We start from the raw sequence: 13,803 nt of genomic DNA, 5'->3' as shown, positions 1-13,803 counted from the left end.
TGTGACATTCTGCTATGTACAGGAGATATTGAGGCAGAATAAATCACAGTGTGCTTTCAGCTTGGCTTGTAGATTGACACCTGCTTACAGCGCAGATGATGATGTCCTATGGCAAAGGAAAACTGTCAATCTAGCTATCACAGTGCAGTAAAAATATTCTAAAAGACACAAATAATAAGTACAAGTCTACAATCCCATTGCTCAGGAGGGCACGTCAAGGCAGGCCTGAGCCTCATAATGAACTTGATGCTTTCCTGGACTATATAGTATCCAACTTTAAAAACTTAAAAGAAAACCAAACCAAAAAACCCAAAATTAGAAGTGATATGAGTGTCCATAAAATGAAATGATTTAACTATATTTATAAGATGGACCATAATATCAATTAACCTGTGTAGAACAAAATACAATGGCGCATGTGTTTATTAGTTGCACACACTTTGAGAGGAGTGATACAGAGGGAGAATACAAGCTGCTAGTGAAGTCTGTCATTCATTGAGGAAATGATGGTGCTACCTTTATCCATTTTCAACAATGAATTAAAATTTTGATGTATTTTCCTACCTAACTTTAACAAAAAGTAAATAATACAAAGTTTAAAAATAAACTTGACATCTCAGTTCAAATTAAGGGTTCATTAAAGAAATTGGAGCTATTGTTCTGAGGCGCTTGGTTTTCGAGATGGAATTCATGCTACAGTCATGCAGGTAAATGTGTGCTTAGGGGGAAGTGAGCATGTGCATATGGGTGGAGACATGAGCACACACACATGTGCACACACAAATATGAACACACATCCTCACTCAGACAGATGTGTATACATACACAAACATGACACAAACACAGGCTTGACTTTTTAACATTAGGCAAATGTCTTTTCTGAAATCAAGTAATTTCTGGGTTGTCTAACGTTGCATTTTTAAAATGTGCACAATTATCATTGAGCGGCAGGACCCCAGCAACTCCAAGATCTCTTCAATCCATTTGACAGCTTCCATTTTACTTCCTTAAGATCGACAGATTAACAGATTATTGGCTGCCAGGGCAATCACTTTAAGGTTCTGATTCCAGAGGCATCAGCTTCAAGGGTACCAGACAGATAGGCTCAGCTTTTTAACAGAACTAAATAAAAACAAACACACCAGATGCCAGAGGAGACAGGAGACTGGTCCAGAGAGGAGTCGCTACAGTCCCTGCTCTCTTCCTCTAACTTTGAAAAGATTTGTAAAAGCTGAGGACTGTCGAGTGTTTGGCAACTATTTCCCATCATGTGGGTCAAACTCACTGAGAAGGGCCAAGAGACAAGAAAAGGGACATCTTCTTCTTTCCCCACTCACTTCACGCCACTCGTGCAGTTGGGTGGTACAGACAGTGCATCTAAGAGCTAGGATGGCATTTCTACAGCTATCTTTCTGTATGTCTGGTGAGCTTCCAGAGAGTTTTCACTTTTTGCATCTAAAGGGACATAGGTGCAGATAATAATCTCCACTTCATAGACTCATCAGGACATCTACTCATGCTTTATGTTTAGCAGGTGATCAGAACAGAGTATATGATTGAGCACTTCCTCAGAACAAGTGCAAGCCACACTTCATTATGAAAATCGTTGATGATTTTTATTTTCAGGACAAGGAGAGAGGGTACCTCATAGGCATCATATCACAAATGTACATGATGTTAACCATTAAAAACATCACACCACCTTTGTGCAGATATGAGCACATAGCCATAATTATGTACACAAACATCTATATTTTCTCAGAAGGTGATGCCTCAAGTTGCACATGGCTTGTGGCCTTCTTGGCTTTATTAATGACCCATATAACACTCCAATGGCAGAGGAGTCAGGGCTTGGTGACAGAGGAGTCACTAGATAACAGTTGGAGAGGCTCAAAGGACAGTTGAATGGGTCCTGGATTCTAGAATATGTAAGAAAAATTCTGGCACAAGTATGTGTGTGCATCCCAGGATGAAGGTTCATAACTTCTTCAGATGTAGAAATCAATCACGTATCCCTCAAACTTAGAGGGGCTTTTTAAGTAGACATACACAGTCTAGATGGATGCAGAAAATGAAGGATGCCTCCAAGAAGCAGCTTAAGAATCATGAGACCAGTTCTGAAGAGGTTGCAACTGGGGTAGTCACTATTATTCAGGCACTGAACTTAACTGGAGAAAACACCTTAAGAAAGTGAACAGGGGAAGCTAAGAGTAGAGTTCTCAGGCAGTTTCTGTATGTTAGGGCCAACTGTGTCCTAGAATAGAGCAAGTGTGAGCCCCTCCAAGTCTTTGGCTGAGACTTCTCTCTTCCATGGTTCTGCAGACTTCAGGTCACTCATACTCTGTTAAGACATAGCCACCCATGGATCCTCCTGGGAAGACAAGAGACCCAGGGAGAGGTATCGCTGACCAGGCATCATTTTGTCCTATTCCTTCCCACCTCCTTCATCCCTGACCATGCTATTCAAGGACGCCATTGGATTTCAAAAAATGGTTACTCTGTTGGGATTAATGTCTTGTGTACTGTGTAACGGCTGTCTTTGTATTACTCAAATGCTAATTTCCATACCAGGACTTAAGTGCAGGCAGGACTTTGGTATTGTTACTTTTATGAAGCATCACCTGTCTCAGTGTTTTGTAACTGCAAATCTTCTGATTGGTTGAATAAATGCTGAATAGCCTATAGCAAAGCAGGAGCTTCTAGGGAGAGATAGGAATTCTGGGAAAGAGTCAGAGGTGGAAGATTTGCCAGCCATACACAGAGGAAGAAACAGGGCCTAGTACTACAGTAAGGTAAGGAGCCAGGTGGCAGGGGCAGGACAGAGCCAGGTGATCAGATTGACTTAAATGAGTTAGTTGAGAGTTTGCCAAGCTAAAGCCAAGGTTTTATAATTACTAGAAAGTCTCTGTTATTACCTGGACTGTTGGCCCGTCGAGGCATTATGTGGTAATTATCCATATGATACTGTCTATCTAAGGGCTTTCCTTGTCACCTAATTCGCTTCCCCACAACCCATTCACTAAATACAGACATTGTTCCCTTTTGCTTTCCTGACTTCACCAGGCCCCCAGTAATCAGAACATAATGTTCCACAGGCCTATGTTGGTTTGCTTCTGTCACCTCCCCCCCCCTTTTTTTTTCCTTCCATGCTACAGATACCCAGAGAGGGGACAAAAGAATACATTGTGAGTGAGGGGCATACCAAGTCAGGGACAAGGTCCACTAATGCACTCTTCATTCAACATTGGTGTTGTGTGTGTGTGTGTGTGTGTATTCTAAGAGAGGGTCTCACAATGTAACCAACCCAGGTTGCCCATTAACTCATGGCAATCCTTTTGCTGACATTAGGGTCACAAAGCACCACACCAGTTTTTCATATTCTTTTTGGATATCATTTGAGCATTTCGTCCAGTGACATCCACGTTCTCGGGGGTCTTCTTCTTTAGCTGCACTTACTTGTCATGAGTTCTATTCCACACTAGATTTAGGTTCTGATTCTCACCAAATGGCTTTCTCAACCCGAAATCCCCTTATTCTACCTGAATTAGGAACTTCTTGTCTGGGAAAAACAAAACTAAACAAAACATCCCCAGAGATGAGCTGGCACTTTCAAATCAAAAAGCACAGTGAGGGTTTCCTATAGAAGCAGCATTTTCTGCAGGAGTAGTGTGTCCCAGAGGAAGATGCCACGATACTTCATCCATGCTCCCACTTACCTGAAGCCTTCCTTCTCCTTAAGATTAGGAACAGAATTCCAACAAAGAAGATGGCACCAACAGTGATCCCACTGATGATGCCAATAATCATGGCCCGAGACGGCAAGGGCTCTAAAAACAACACATGAAAACTCAAGTTCATGAGTGCCATATCCCAGCCCAGAGCAGACCAGTACCTCACTGCAATGGAGACCACGTGTACAAGAGATGATCTCTGCCCTGCATCCCCATCCTCACCCCAAGCAGCAGTGAGAGGCTGATCCAGGCCTGGGTGCTCCACCTGACAGGTGAACCTTGTCTCGTCTCCAGGGGCCACAGCCAAGGTCAGCCAGCCCTGATAGGTCTCATCCCCATTAGGCAGGACATTCTCAGGGTTGAAGTCCTTGGCATCCAGTGGCTGGTTGTCCTTCAACCACCTCATAGTGATGTTCTGGGGGAAGAAGTTCAGAGCCTGACACCTTAGAAAGGTCCCCGTAGAGGCCCAGTGTCGAGTCACTTTCACCAAAGTAGGCACTTGAAGGGAGAAAGAAAGTGCATGAGGAGGGCTGCTTTATCCTGAGCAGAAGGACTGGAATTTTCATTTTTCTTTTTTGGGTAAAAAAGGAGCACAATTTTCCTAGAAAAACTGGCTGCCAGAGATGCCATTTGGTATTCTAAAAATGGCTTCGAGATGAAGTTACATGCTAATGAAGTGCCACATTGGAGAACAGCCAATTCTGTTCTCTTCAGCACTGTCTGCCCAGGTCCTCTTGCCGGGCCACTGACATTTCCCCTCTAATTTTGTAGTTCGTAGCTGTGTTATGCACCTCAATGTAAAGTGGAAAGTCCATCCCCAGTAGTGGGTTCACACTTTGAAATCCAAGATTTGAGAAGCCGAGGCTGTGTTTTGTGGCTAGTCGGGCCTACATAGTGAGATCTAGACCAGCCTCGGCTACAGTGTGAGAGACTATCTAAAGAAGAAAACAACAAACAGATAAACAACAACAAAATGAATGGCGTTGGCTAAGTGTGGTCGTTTATGACTGTAATCCTAGAAAACATGAAAAGCTGAAGCAGGGGGATTTCTGGGAGTTTGAGTCCAGGCTGGGTTACATACTAAGTTAGTCAGTCTGGGCTACAAAGTGAGATCTTGTCTAAAGAAAAAGAAAGAAAGAAAGAAAGAAAGAAAGAAAGAAAGAAAGAAAGAAAGAAAGGGAAAAAGAGATGAAGGAAAGAAGGAAGAAAGAAAGAAAGAAAGAAAGAAAGAAAGAAAGAAAGAAAGAAAGAGAAAAAGAGATGAAGGAAAGAAGGAAGAGAGAGAGAGAGAGAGAGAGAGAGAGAGAGAGAGAGAGAGAGAAAGGAAAACAGAAAAATAGAAATGATTAAAATGGAAATCTTAGTATTGAGAAAGTACTGTCTCCAAACTTGGGAGTGGCTGAATCCTTGACCTGGTACTTGGGAGTCCCCTCCACTTACACTCTTGAGTTTGGGACCTGGGCCTGGTTCCTCATACCTTGCTGTCTCAGAATCCCTCTCCCCAGCTCCAGGAACTGTTTCAGCTGCTTAGGGCAGTCCTTCTCCAGGTAGTCCCTGTTCTGCTTGGCACGGATCTTGTGCTCTTCCCACTCCACCTTGGTGGCCCAGGCCCCTGGCTCAGCTGCGCTCCAGTTCAGTGTCTTGGGGCAGAATTCAAGGTGATCTTGCCCGTCATAGCCATATCTCCAGAAGCCACTGGTACTGTTGTCTTCATGCACCTCACAGCCTAGGATCACCTGCAGGATGTGGGACTCGGGCACCACTCCCAACTTTGTGACTGGAAATGAAAAAGTTGGTTCCATCTTAATCATCCCCAAGTATCGAATGATTTGGGGCACACAACTATCTCCCTTTTGGTTTTCCCCCACCTCAACCCTGGGATTTCACTTCAAGATATGTTACAGAATATTTGAATCTATTTCTGGTTTGTGTGGCTGAGCACACACCTTTAATCCCTCTGTCTGGAATACAGACATGCCCAATTACTCACCTTTAATCCCAATCAAGAAAGGTAAAGTTAGTTTGTAGAAGGAAGCATCCATGTTGTTTGAAAGTGATGTCTAATTGAGAGGTAGACAAAGTGACGAATCAGAGAGATGACAAGAATAGGATATGCCCAACTGTTGCAAGAAGAGAGAGGAAAGGAGAGAGACAGTACAGGAAGGGGAGAGTACAGTACAGGAATATAGTAGAGATGAGAGGGAGAGTAGAGCAGCAGAGAGATGAAGAAGGAGGTAGTTTTACCAGAAGAGTTTTACAGAGGCAGATGGAAAAAAGAACAAGCTAGACACAAGTGAAGACAGAACAAGTAAAGGGGTGAGAAGAAGCCAGAAGAAAACATTGACAGAGTTACTATGAGGTCAAACAGAGTCTCTGAAGAGCCTGAGAGAAAAGCCAGATTGAATAACCAGCTCGGAGGAGTTTGCGCCAGAACATCTGAGTTGAACCAGCCAGCCAGAGTTCAGAAAGAGCTAGAAAAAGTGAGTTTATTGAGCAGCAAGTCTCAGAGGCTGAGAACATTCTAGGTCTAGATTAGATTGTGCAGAGGCTAGAAGCTTCTCTGACTAGGCCTAAGTCAGCAGACAGAGGCAGAAAGCCTCCAAGATATCAATTACATCAAGAGAATAAAAGTTACTTTTACAAAGCTATATCCCCAAGGTAGGGAAAGAGTGCTGTGCTCTGAGAACCTCAGGGAAGTGACTCTCCTCTTCACATACCCTTACTGTGGTTATAGTTGCCCATGATGGTCCAGAAGTCCACTATGAACATGTAATCCCACCCTTTCAAGCTCTGACTCAGCTTCAGCCACAGCGGGCTTGAGGTCTGCTCCAAGATCCATGGGGCCCTGGGCTCAGCACGGCGACTCTCATGATTGTAGGACACAAAGAGTTGGTCATCCACATAGCCCATAGCCTCAAACAAAGGCAGCCCGAGGTCTGGCTCTGAGGCACCCATGAAGTGATATCGTAGAGAATGTGAACCTGGGGAAGTCAGCAAGCATTTAGAATGGGCAGCCAGTGGGATTAGGATGCAGAAGTTCCACAGCCCTGGGTCATCTCCTCCTGCTACCAGAGAGAGAGTCCTCCCTGTGGAGTGACACAGTTCTCCTCTTCCCTGCACAGCCCTGGCTGTTCTGGCCTTTTGCTCTTCTTCTGCTCACCTTCTTGACGCTCTCTACTTGAGTGGATAGGTTATCCCACCTCCTTGACCCCAGACCCAGACTCTGGAAACTCTTTGGGGTTCTCAAGCTATGAAGGCTGAGCTAGGAGTTGGTGTTGAACCTATTAAGACGAAACTCCTAAGGAGTTGGAGGTACTGGGTTTTCTCCACTTCTGTCTGTGAACATTTTCATGTGCAGATGTTGGCTAAAAAAAAATGCTAATAAGTGTCCTGACTCCTAACTCAGGACAACCTGTCAACAACAGAGGGCTTCCAGGTAAAGGAACTGACAGCAACTCTCAGCAAGGGCTTTCCTCATCGCTTTCTCTCAATTCTAGAACAATGTTGCTCAAGGGTACAACCTTAGTGCTTAGAAGGGCACCTAGCATGGGGCCAGTGCTTCACAAATGTTTGTTGCTTTAGGGTAGTGGCTCACATTTCTGACCCTAATACTCTGAAAGACTGAGGCAGGAAGACTGTCTGTCTCAGCTTTGAGTCCATCCTGATATGCATAGGTGAGTTGCAGGCCAGCCTGAACTACATAGGGAGACACCCCACCCCAAAGTTTCTGGAAAAAAAAAAAAAAAAAAGAACAGATTTAAGTTTATGTTCTTCGCAACTTGAAGAAAGACCTAAGCTAGTTAACTGGCAATACCTACTGCTTCCCAGTGCATAATTAGTCAAAAAGAATCACAGGTCCTGAGTTATTAAAGTGCATTAAGCAGCACTTTGGCATCCTTTAGAAAAAGGCCCATTAATCCTTTTTAATTTGCAAATCAGCAAAGCCCTGCTGATGAAGGTTCTGTAGACCAGTGATCTACCCTTGGGGTCACATATATCAGATACCCTGCAGATCAAATATTTATCTTATGATCCATAAGAGCAAAATTACAATAGCAACAAAAGTAATTTTATGGTTGGGATCACTACACCATGAGAAACTGTATTAAAGGGTGGCAGCATTAGGAGGGTTGAAGACCACTGGGCAAGAACCAGGTTCTCAGAAGGTGACTCTGGCAGATGACACCATCCTCTCACCCACAGTGAGTGACAGGTTTGGAAGTCGGGTGCTCAGCCTGCCTTCTGGCTCTCATCAGATTCCTTCCTGCTGGACTCTCCTTTCTTAACCTATCTTATCCTCTTCAAAGGCTGAGGGCACAAAGATATTGTCCCAAACCTGAAGTTCCCTTGGATTACAGGAATACCATCAAAGCCTTAGGACAGGAATCACCCTGTTTCCCCCTAATACCCGCAACACACCAAAGCAATTATCTATGAGGGCTAGGCAGCACACCGGGGCAGAAGAAATTGTTACATTGTTCCCTAACAACAAACAGATGAACAATTTATGGACTTCTACGCAGGATCCAGGGCTGTCTAGCCAGAAGAATCCTTCCCTTTCTCTTTAAATCTAAATGTCATGGCAGGACCCTGAAGATAGACTCTTTTGCTGGGTCACTTGATCTTCTCAATATGGCTCCACTGAATAGAACTGTTTCATTATTACTGGACTTCTTAATTGGAACACTGTTACCAACCACAAGGACTGCTGGAGTGCTGGCCTTTTGCCCTAAAATCTTTGGGTACAATATTACATCCATTTGAAATAAAATAACATTTCTAGATGAAAGAACAACTGTCAAGAGTGAGGAAAGTTCTAACCCTCCCCCCACCTGACCCCCACCCCTGAGGCTCCAAGTGACCTTTGCTTTATCTCAAAAAAAAAAAAAAAAAAAAAATCACAGTGGGGTGCGACCCAGCACCCCTAGCGCTAACAAGGAAAACATCTGAAACCCTTTCCCAGCACTCTGAAGAGAAAATGTCAAAGGGCGACGCTGGTCACTCTTGAGAAATTTCAGATCCCGGGTCAGTTAGGAAGGTAGAACACAGTCCACAATAAAAATACTAAGACAGAGACTGGAGACCTAGACCCCAGGCTCAGTTAAGCCAACGTAGCTCCTCACATGGCTGCCTAGACTACCAACAAACACCCTGACAGAGCAGGGGCAGAAATGCCCCTAGGCTGCTAGCTGTGTGACAGGTGTTCCCTCTAGGGGTCTGCATGAGGAGAACTGGAAGAGGGGTCATAGAGGGAGGCGTTTGCATTCCCAAGGAAGGAACTCCGAGCACCGAGGAAACCACTTTCGGTTTTGCGTCCCACACCCCGACGTTTTTTGTCCCACACTCACGCGGTGGTCGTGCCTGCGGGGCCACAGACCACAGCAGCAGCAGCAGCAACAGCAGCCGCACAGGGAGCCCAGCTGATAGGCTCATGTCCCAGCTGGGTCCACCGCTCTTCACCTGGAAACGTGGAGGATCCAAGAAGTCACCCTGTAGCCATTGCTTAGGTTTCAAATCTCTCAGACAAAAACTTCCTGGCACGCTAGATCCCTTTCCGGGCCATTGGTGGAAAGAAACAAGTAGCAGTGGCTCAAGTCTGTGTCCCCAGCACTGAGGAGGCTGAGGCAGAGGGATTGCTGTGAGTTCAAGTCCATTTTAGGCTACATAGGGAATTACAGGACAGCTTGGTTTACAGAGCTAGACTGATAAAAATAAACAAATAAACAAACCCTAAAATTACAGAGAGCAAGAGAGTATCCAGAACTTGAAATCTGTATACTGAAGCCAAGAGTGCTTGCTTGTGCAACTGTCAGTGACCCAGCGCCACAAATACCTCAGTCCCCATCCCTTAAATCACCATGGATGTTGTTTATTTCGAAAGCTTGTCACAAATTTGAGATCTAAGTTTCAACATTTCTACACTTATGCAAATTCTAACGTAGGCGTTTCAATTGTGTTAACACATTTGATTCGTATTTATTTAAAGTCTTTAAAATATCGAACAAATTTAGCAAGTGGTATTTTTCTAGGAATGCCACTTGGCAATTCAAGAAGAAAAGCAAATTAGGAAAAGAAGGGCTCGTAACTGCATGCAGATAGTTCAAATTAGATGGAAAAAAAATGAGTACTTTGGGTTTGGTTATGTTTTTCTTCTTCTTTCTCCTCCTCCTCTTCTTCTTCTTCTTTCCCCTCCCCCTCCCCCTCCCCTCCCCTCCCCCTCCCCCTCTCCTTCTCCTTCTCCTTCTTCCTCTTCCTCTTCTTCTTGCAATGTGACTGATTCATGAATCTGATATGTAAAATTCAGTGGGTATATATTCAATGAAGTTAGTAGCCATTACCAATCAATTTGAGAATAGTTACCTTTATATTACATCACTGCATTTTAGCCATCACCTCTCAAAGTACTACATCCCCTCTGCCCCAACCCCCAAGCTGAACAATCGCCAATCCATTTTTCTTTGATTTTTTCTGACTTGCCCTAAAAATAAAATGCAGACTGCCTGTAGCTGTTGTTTGTATGTCTGCGTGCGTGTGTGTCCATGTGTGCATGTGAGAGAGATTTCCGTGGTTTAGCATAATGTTATTATATATCTTTGTCCTGATTGATTACTATCTTTTACTCTACCTTTTCTTCACTCTTCAGCTTGTGCACTTGTGAGCTGGTCCCATTTCCTACTTTGGCAAGTAACATTTTCATGAACCTTGGAATATATTTTAACAGTCTTATGATCTTATTGTTCCTATGTGTACATCCATGAGTAGAGATGGTGAAGTAACCTGTCCTGTAAAATCACTTTTTAGCTTGTCTGAATTTTGAATCAGGTGAGGATTTACATCCTTTGTGATGCTGCAATGGACATCTGTCTAGCTGCTGTAAATGTTTGTGTATTTTGCTTGTTAAATTCTTACAGTGCCTTCTTCTTGTTCTCATCTGCCACTCAAGGTTACCTGAAGAACATGAACAAGTGCTGGGAACATTATGTCAACAAACAGACATATATCCCATGGGAAAAATATTTGTTGCCAGCTATCTCTTAAAATCCTAAATAACCACCAGAGGTCCTGTTAACATGCCCAACCATCTTCCACCTGTGATGGCATGAAGAACAAAGATAGATAATAGGTATTCACACATATTGACTTCTCCTCAGTATATGAATATGTCCCTAACCTCTCTCACATATAGACGTATTTACATGTCCTTCCTCCATGGATACTCATCTACCTAACCTCCCTCTCTGCACTTATATGTATGTACTAAATACTCTAACTACGCGCACCCAACAAACATGCATCTGTACCTCACACCCACTGGAGAGAAATAGGGGAGTGAGCCAAAGTTACAAAATCCAACCTGTTGCATAATCTGAAATGTCAAAAACACAGACCATAATGTAAAATAGAGATGGAGGAAAGATTTTTAAAATTACACACACACACACACACACACACACACACAGAGAGAGAGAGAGAGAGAGAGAGAGAGAGAGAGAGAGAGATTTATTGTGTGAGAGTTATATATGTGGGCACACTTATAAAAATCAAAGGATAACTTGTAGAAGTTGGTTCTTTTCTTCCAGTATGTGGGTCCCAGAGATCGAACTCAGGTTGATAGTCTTGCCAGTAAGTATCTTTACTTGCTGAGTGATCTCACCAGTCAGGGATGAAGTTTTTAACATCAAAATTAGTATTCCCGTTCAGTGAAAGATACCATGGATAAAGTTGTATAGCTAACAAAATATCAGAGACATAATAAATTAAAACATATAAAATAACTAGTAAACACACAGAAAAGAAAACATGTTCTGGGTTGATATCAAGTAACTAGACTATGAGAAGTATTTCTGTAGATGAAGAAGATTCAGGCAGATCAACAGCAGAACTATATGAAAGGAATGAACATAAAATGGAGATACTAGAGAGCCCAAGACACATGGTAATCAACGAAATGTAAAGTGATATTTCATTTTTGCATTAGCAAGTTGGAAAGTTGAGTATTGCCCAGCATTGGTGAAGATAAAGACCTAGGGATACTTATGCACTAATGAGGGTAGTGCAGGAGGTAGAATCCACTCCATTTCTCATATGTAACAATAAAGCTCAACAAGAGGTATGAGCAGATTGCTTTATGTCACTGAGATAATGGAATTCTGTATTATATGGAATTAGAAACAGTGCAAGTCGGTTAATGCATTAAAGAAACCTCAGTGAGGGTGGCAAAGTGTGCTGATACTGCATTAAGGAATAAAAACACAGATTTTTTTTTTCCTATTGAATTACTTTAGCCAAGAATGGGCCCAAATGTGAATTTTCTTCTTGTCTCACTATCTCTTCCGATGTCTGTAGTCAATGGTTATTGGCTTATCTCTGTTGGTAGTTGTGTCTGTCAGATCTGTCCCTGGCACCTTTCTGGTGTGTGTGTGTGTGTGTGTGTGTGTGTGTGTGTGTGTGTGTAGAGAGAGAGAGAGAGAGAGAGAGAGAGAGAGAGAGAGAGAGAGAGAGAGAGAGAGAGAGGTCTGTGCCTGTTCCTAACAAGGAACTTTCCTCTGTATTTATTGGTGTGTACAGAAAAAGATACCTGAGATAAGCTAAGAATTATTTTCAGAGATCATTAAAAGAAGTCTCCAAAAGTTACTTTATTGACAATGACTCCGACTAGCACTGAAAACCATAGAGATGTTCTAAACCTAGATTCATATGTTGCTTTCAACACTTATGAAATATTTGGTTAAGGTTTCTGTCAAACTGTAAATGAAAACACACACACAATCACACAATTCTGGAAAGGAGTATATAATTTAAAATTAAATCAATGTATTTAGCTTAGGTTGCAAAAGCTAATTACATGAGAAATGAAGGTATATTAAGATTAGTCCCGTTGTTCTCTTAAAGGCAGTTTAAATAAAATAAATACCGTAGGGCAGGAGGTTAAGTACATAGGTTCACCCTCTTTCAAGATAAAAGGAATTTTCATAAAAATGTGTCACTTCAACAATGTATGAAATGGCCGTATTCACCTGGAAAACCAGTAAGACATGACTTCAGTAAATGGAAGATGTATTCATTCAAGTCAAACATTATGTGCTTTTATGTACCCTGTCACTCAGAAAATCAATCTATGGAATTCACTGAACCTTTTCCTGGAAGGGCGGATGAAGGCTGACAGAGGGAGACAAAGGGAATGTGCTGACAGAAGGAACATACACACAGCAGTTCACTGATGGTGTTCCTGGCAGGAATTGGTGCGTGGGTCTGGAAGATAAAAAAAAAAAAAACATTTGACAATCCACTTGCTGAACATAGTAAATGGCTGCGGTGAGCTTTTAGTCCTTAAAGGAGATTGGAGCTATGCACCTGGAAAGTGTTTACTGGCTTGGGAAACCAGAAACAGTCGAGAGAGAGAGAGAGAGAGAGAGAGAGAGAGAGAGAGAGAGAGAGAGAGAGAGAGAGAGAGAGAGCTGAGCTGCCTCTTTTCTGTCATGGTGATGCAATGTTATGAAAGGTTCTCTTACATCCCAAGAGACTGGAACTGTTTCTGGACCTCATAGCCAGACTTAATAATACACCTTGAGGTTGCTGGCCTACAGTGTTTGTTTAACCTGCCTTTAAGAGAACAATGTAACAAACAGCCTTACTTGCCTTGGATTTCCCATGTAATCAACCTTTACAACCTAAGCCAATGCATAGCTGCACTCTTAAAATTATGTACTCTTCCATAGTCCTGACCCAAGAATAATGTGTTGAGGGGTGGTCACCAGAGAAGACTGCTTGGGCAGGCTTTAAGCCAATAGAAAGTCGTTTTCAGCCTGCCAAGACTATACTGGGTGCTTGGGATCCCAGTTTAGCACTGAGTTACTTTTACAGTGAGCTTTTACACACAGAGAAAAGAAAACATGTTCTGGGTTGATATACTTCAGTTAACAAGAACAGTTCACCAGAAGCAGAACTACAGAAGCAAAAAAAAAAAAAAAAAAAAAAAAAAAAAGGTTATGGAACATTTAGAAACTTTCCCAGAACTATGGGCTTTGATAGATTAGGTCTTTGTTTTCATTTTGGCTGTAGGTGCTGCCAA

At 42.7% G+C, this 13,803-nt stretch overlaps 1 protein-coding gene across 3 annotated transcripts; it reads right to left on the bottom strand.

Annotated features, from left to right (window-relative positions):
- Window positions 1-405: 405 nt before the first annotated feature.
- Window positions 406-9,471, bottom strand: Hfe (homeostatic iron regulator). Of its 3 annotated transcripts, none has more exons than XM_076939266.1 (6): window positions 9,080-9,468; window positions 6,449-6,712; window positions 5,209-5,508; window positions 3,954-4,229; window positions 3,717-3,827; window positions 406-1,122 (listed from the first exon to the last, which is right to left on the bottom strand). In XM_076939266.1, the coding sequence occupies exons 1-6, from the start codon at window positions 9,162-9,164 to the stop codon at window positions 1,106-1,108; spliced, it is 1,053 nt and encodes a 350-aa protein (XP_076795381.1). In that variant the 5' UTR covers window positions 9,165-9,468; the 3' UTR covers window positions 406-1,105. The 3 variants fall into 3 exon arrangements, with proteins under 3 accessions (XP_076795381.1, XP_034366898.1, XP_076795382.1); XM_034511007.2 differs by lacking the exon at window positions 406-1,122 and adding an exon at window positions 1,595-2,371 and having other exon boundaries at window positions 9,080-9,463; XM_076939267.1 differs by lacking the exons at window positions 406-1,122; window positions 6,449-6,712 and adding an exon at window positions 1,595-2,371 and having other exon boundaries at window positions 9,080-9,471.
- Between the last annotated feature and the right edge of the window lie 4,332 nt (window positions 9,472-13,803).

The sequence above is a fragment of the Arvicanthis niloticus genome, chromosome 8 (genome assembly GCF_011762505.2).
Source record: "Arvicanthis niloticus isolate mArvNil1 chromosome 8, mArvNil1.pat.X, whole genome shotgun sequence".
Lineage (NCBI taxonomy): Eukaryota > Metazoa > Chordata > Mammalia > Rodentia > Muridae > Arvicanthis > Arvicanthis niloticus.
This window is presented reverse-complemented; position numbering and strand designations above follow the sequence as displayed.

What these genes read in the sequence shown, in the direction of transcription:
- Hfe (XM_034511007.2), bottom strand. Translation starts at nt 9,164, where the DNA reads ATGAGCCTATCAGCTGGGCTCCCTGTGCGGCTGCTGTTGCTGCTGCTG. An exon ending in CCCGCAGGCACGACCACCGC is followed by an intron (nt 6,713 to 9,079) that starts GTGAGTGTGGGA and finishes TGACTTCCCCAG; the next exon opens with GTTCACATTCTCTACGATAT. An exon ending in CAACTATAACCACAGTAAGG is followed by an intron (nt 5,509 to 6,448) that starts GTATGTGAAGAG and finishes TTTCATTTCCAG; the next exon opens with TCACAAAGTTGGGAGTGGTG.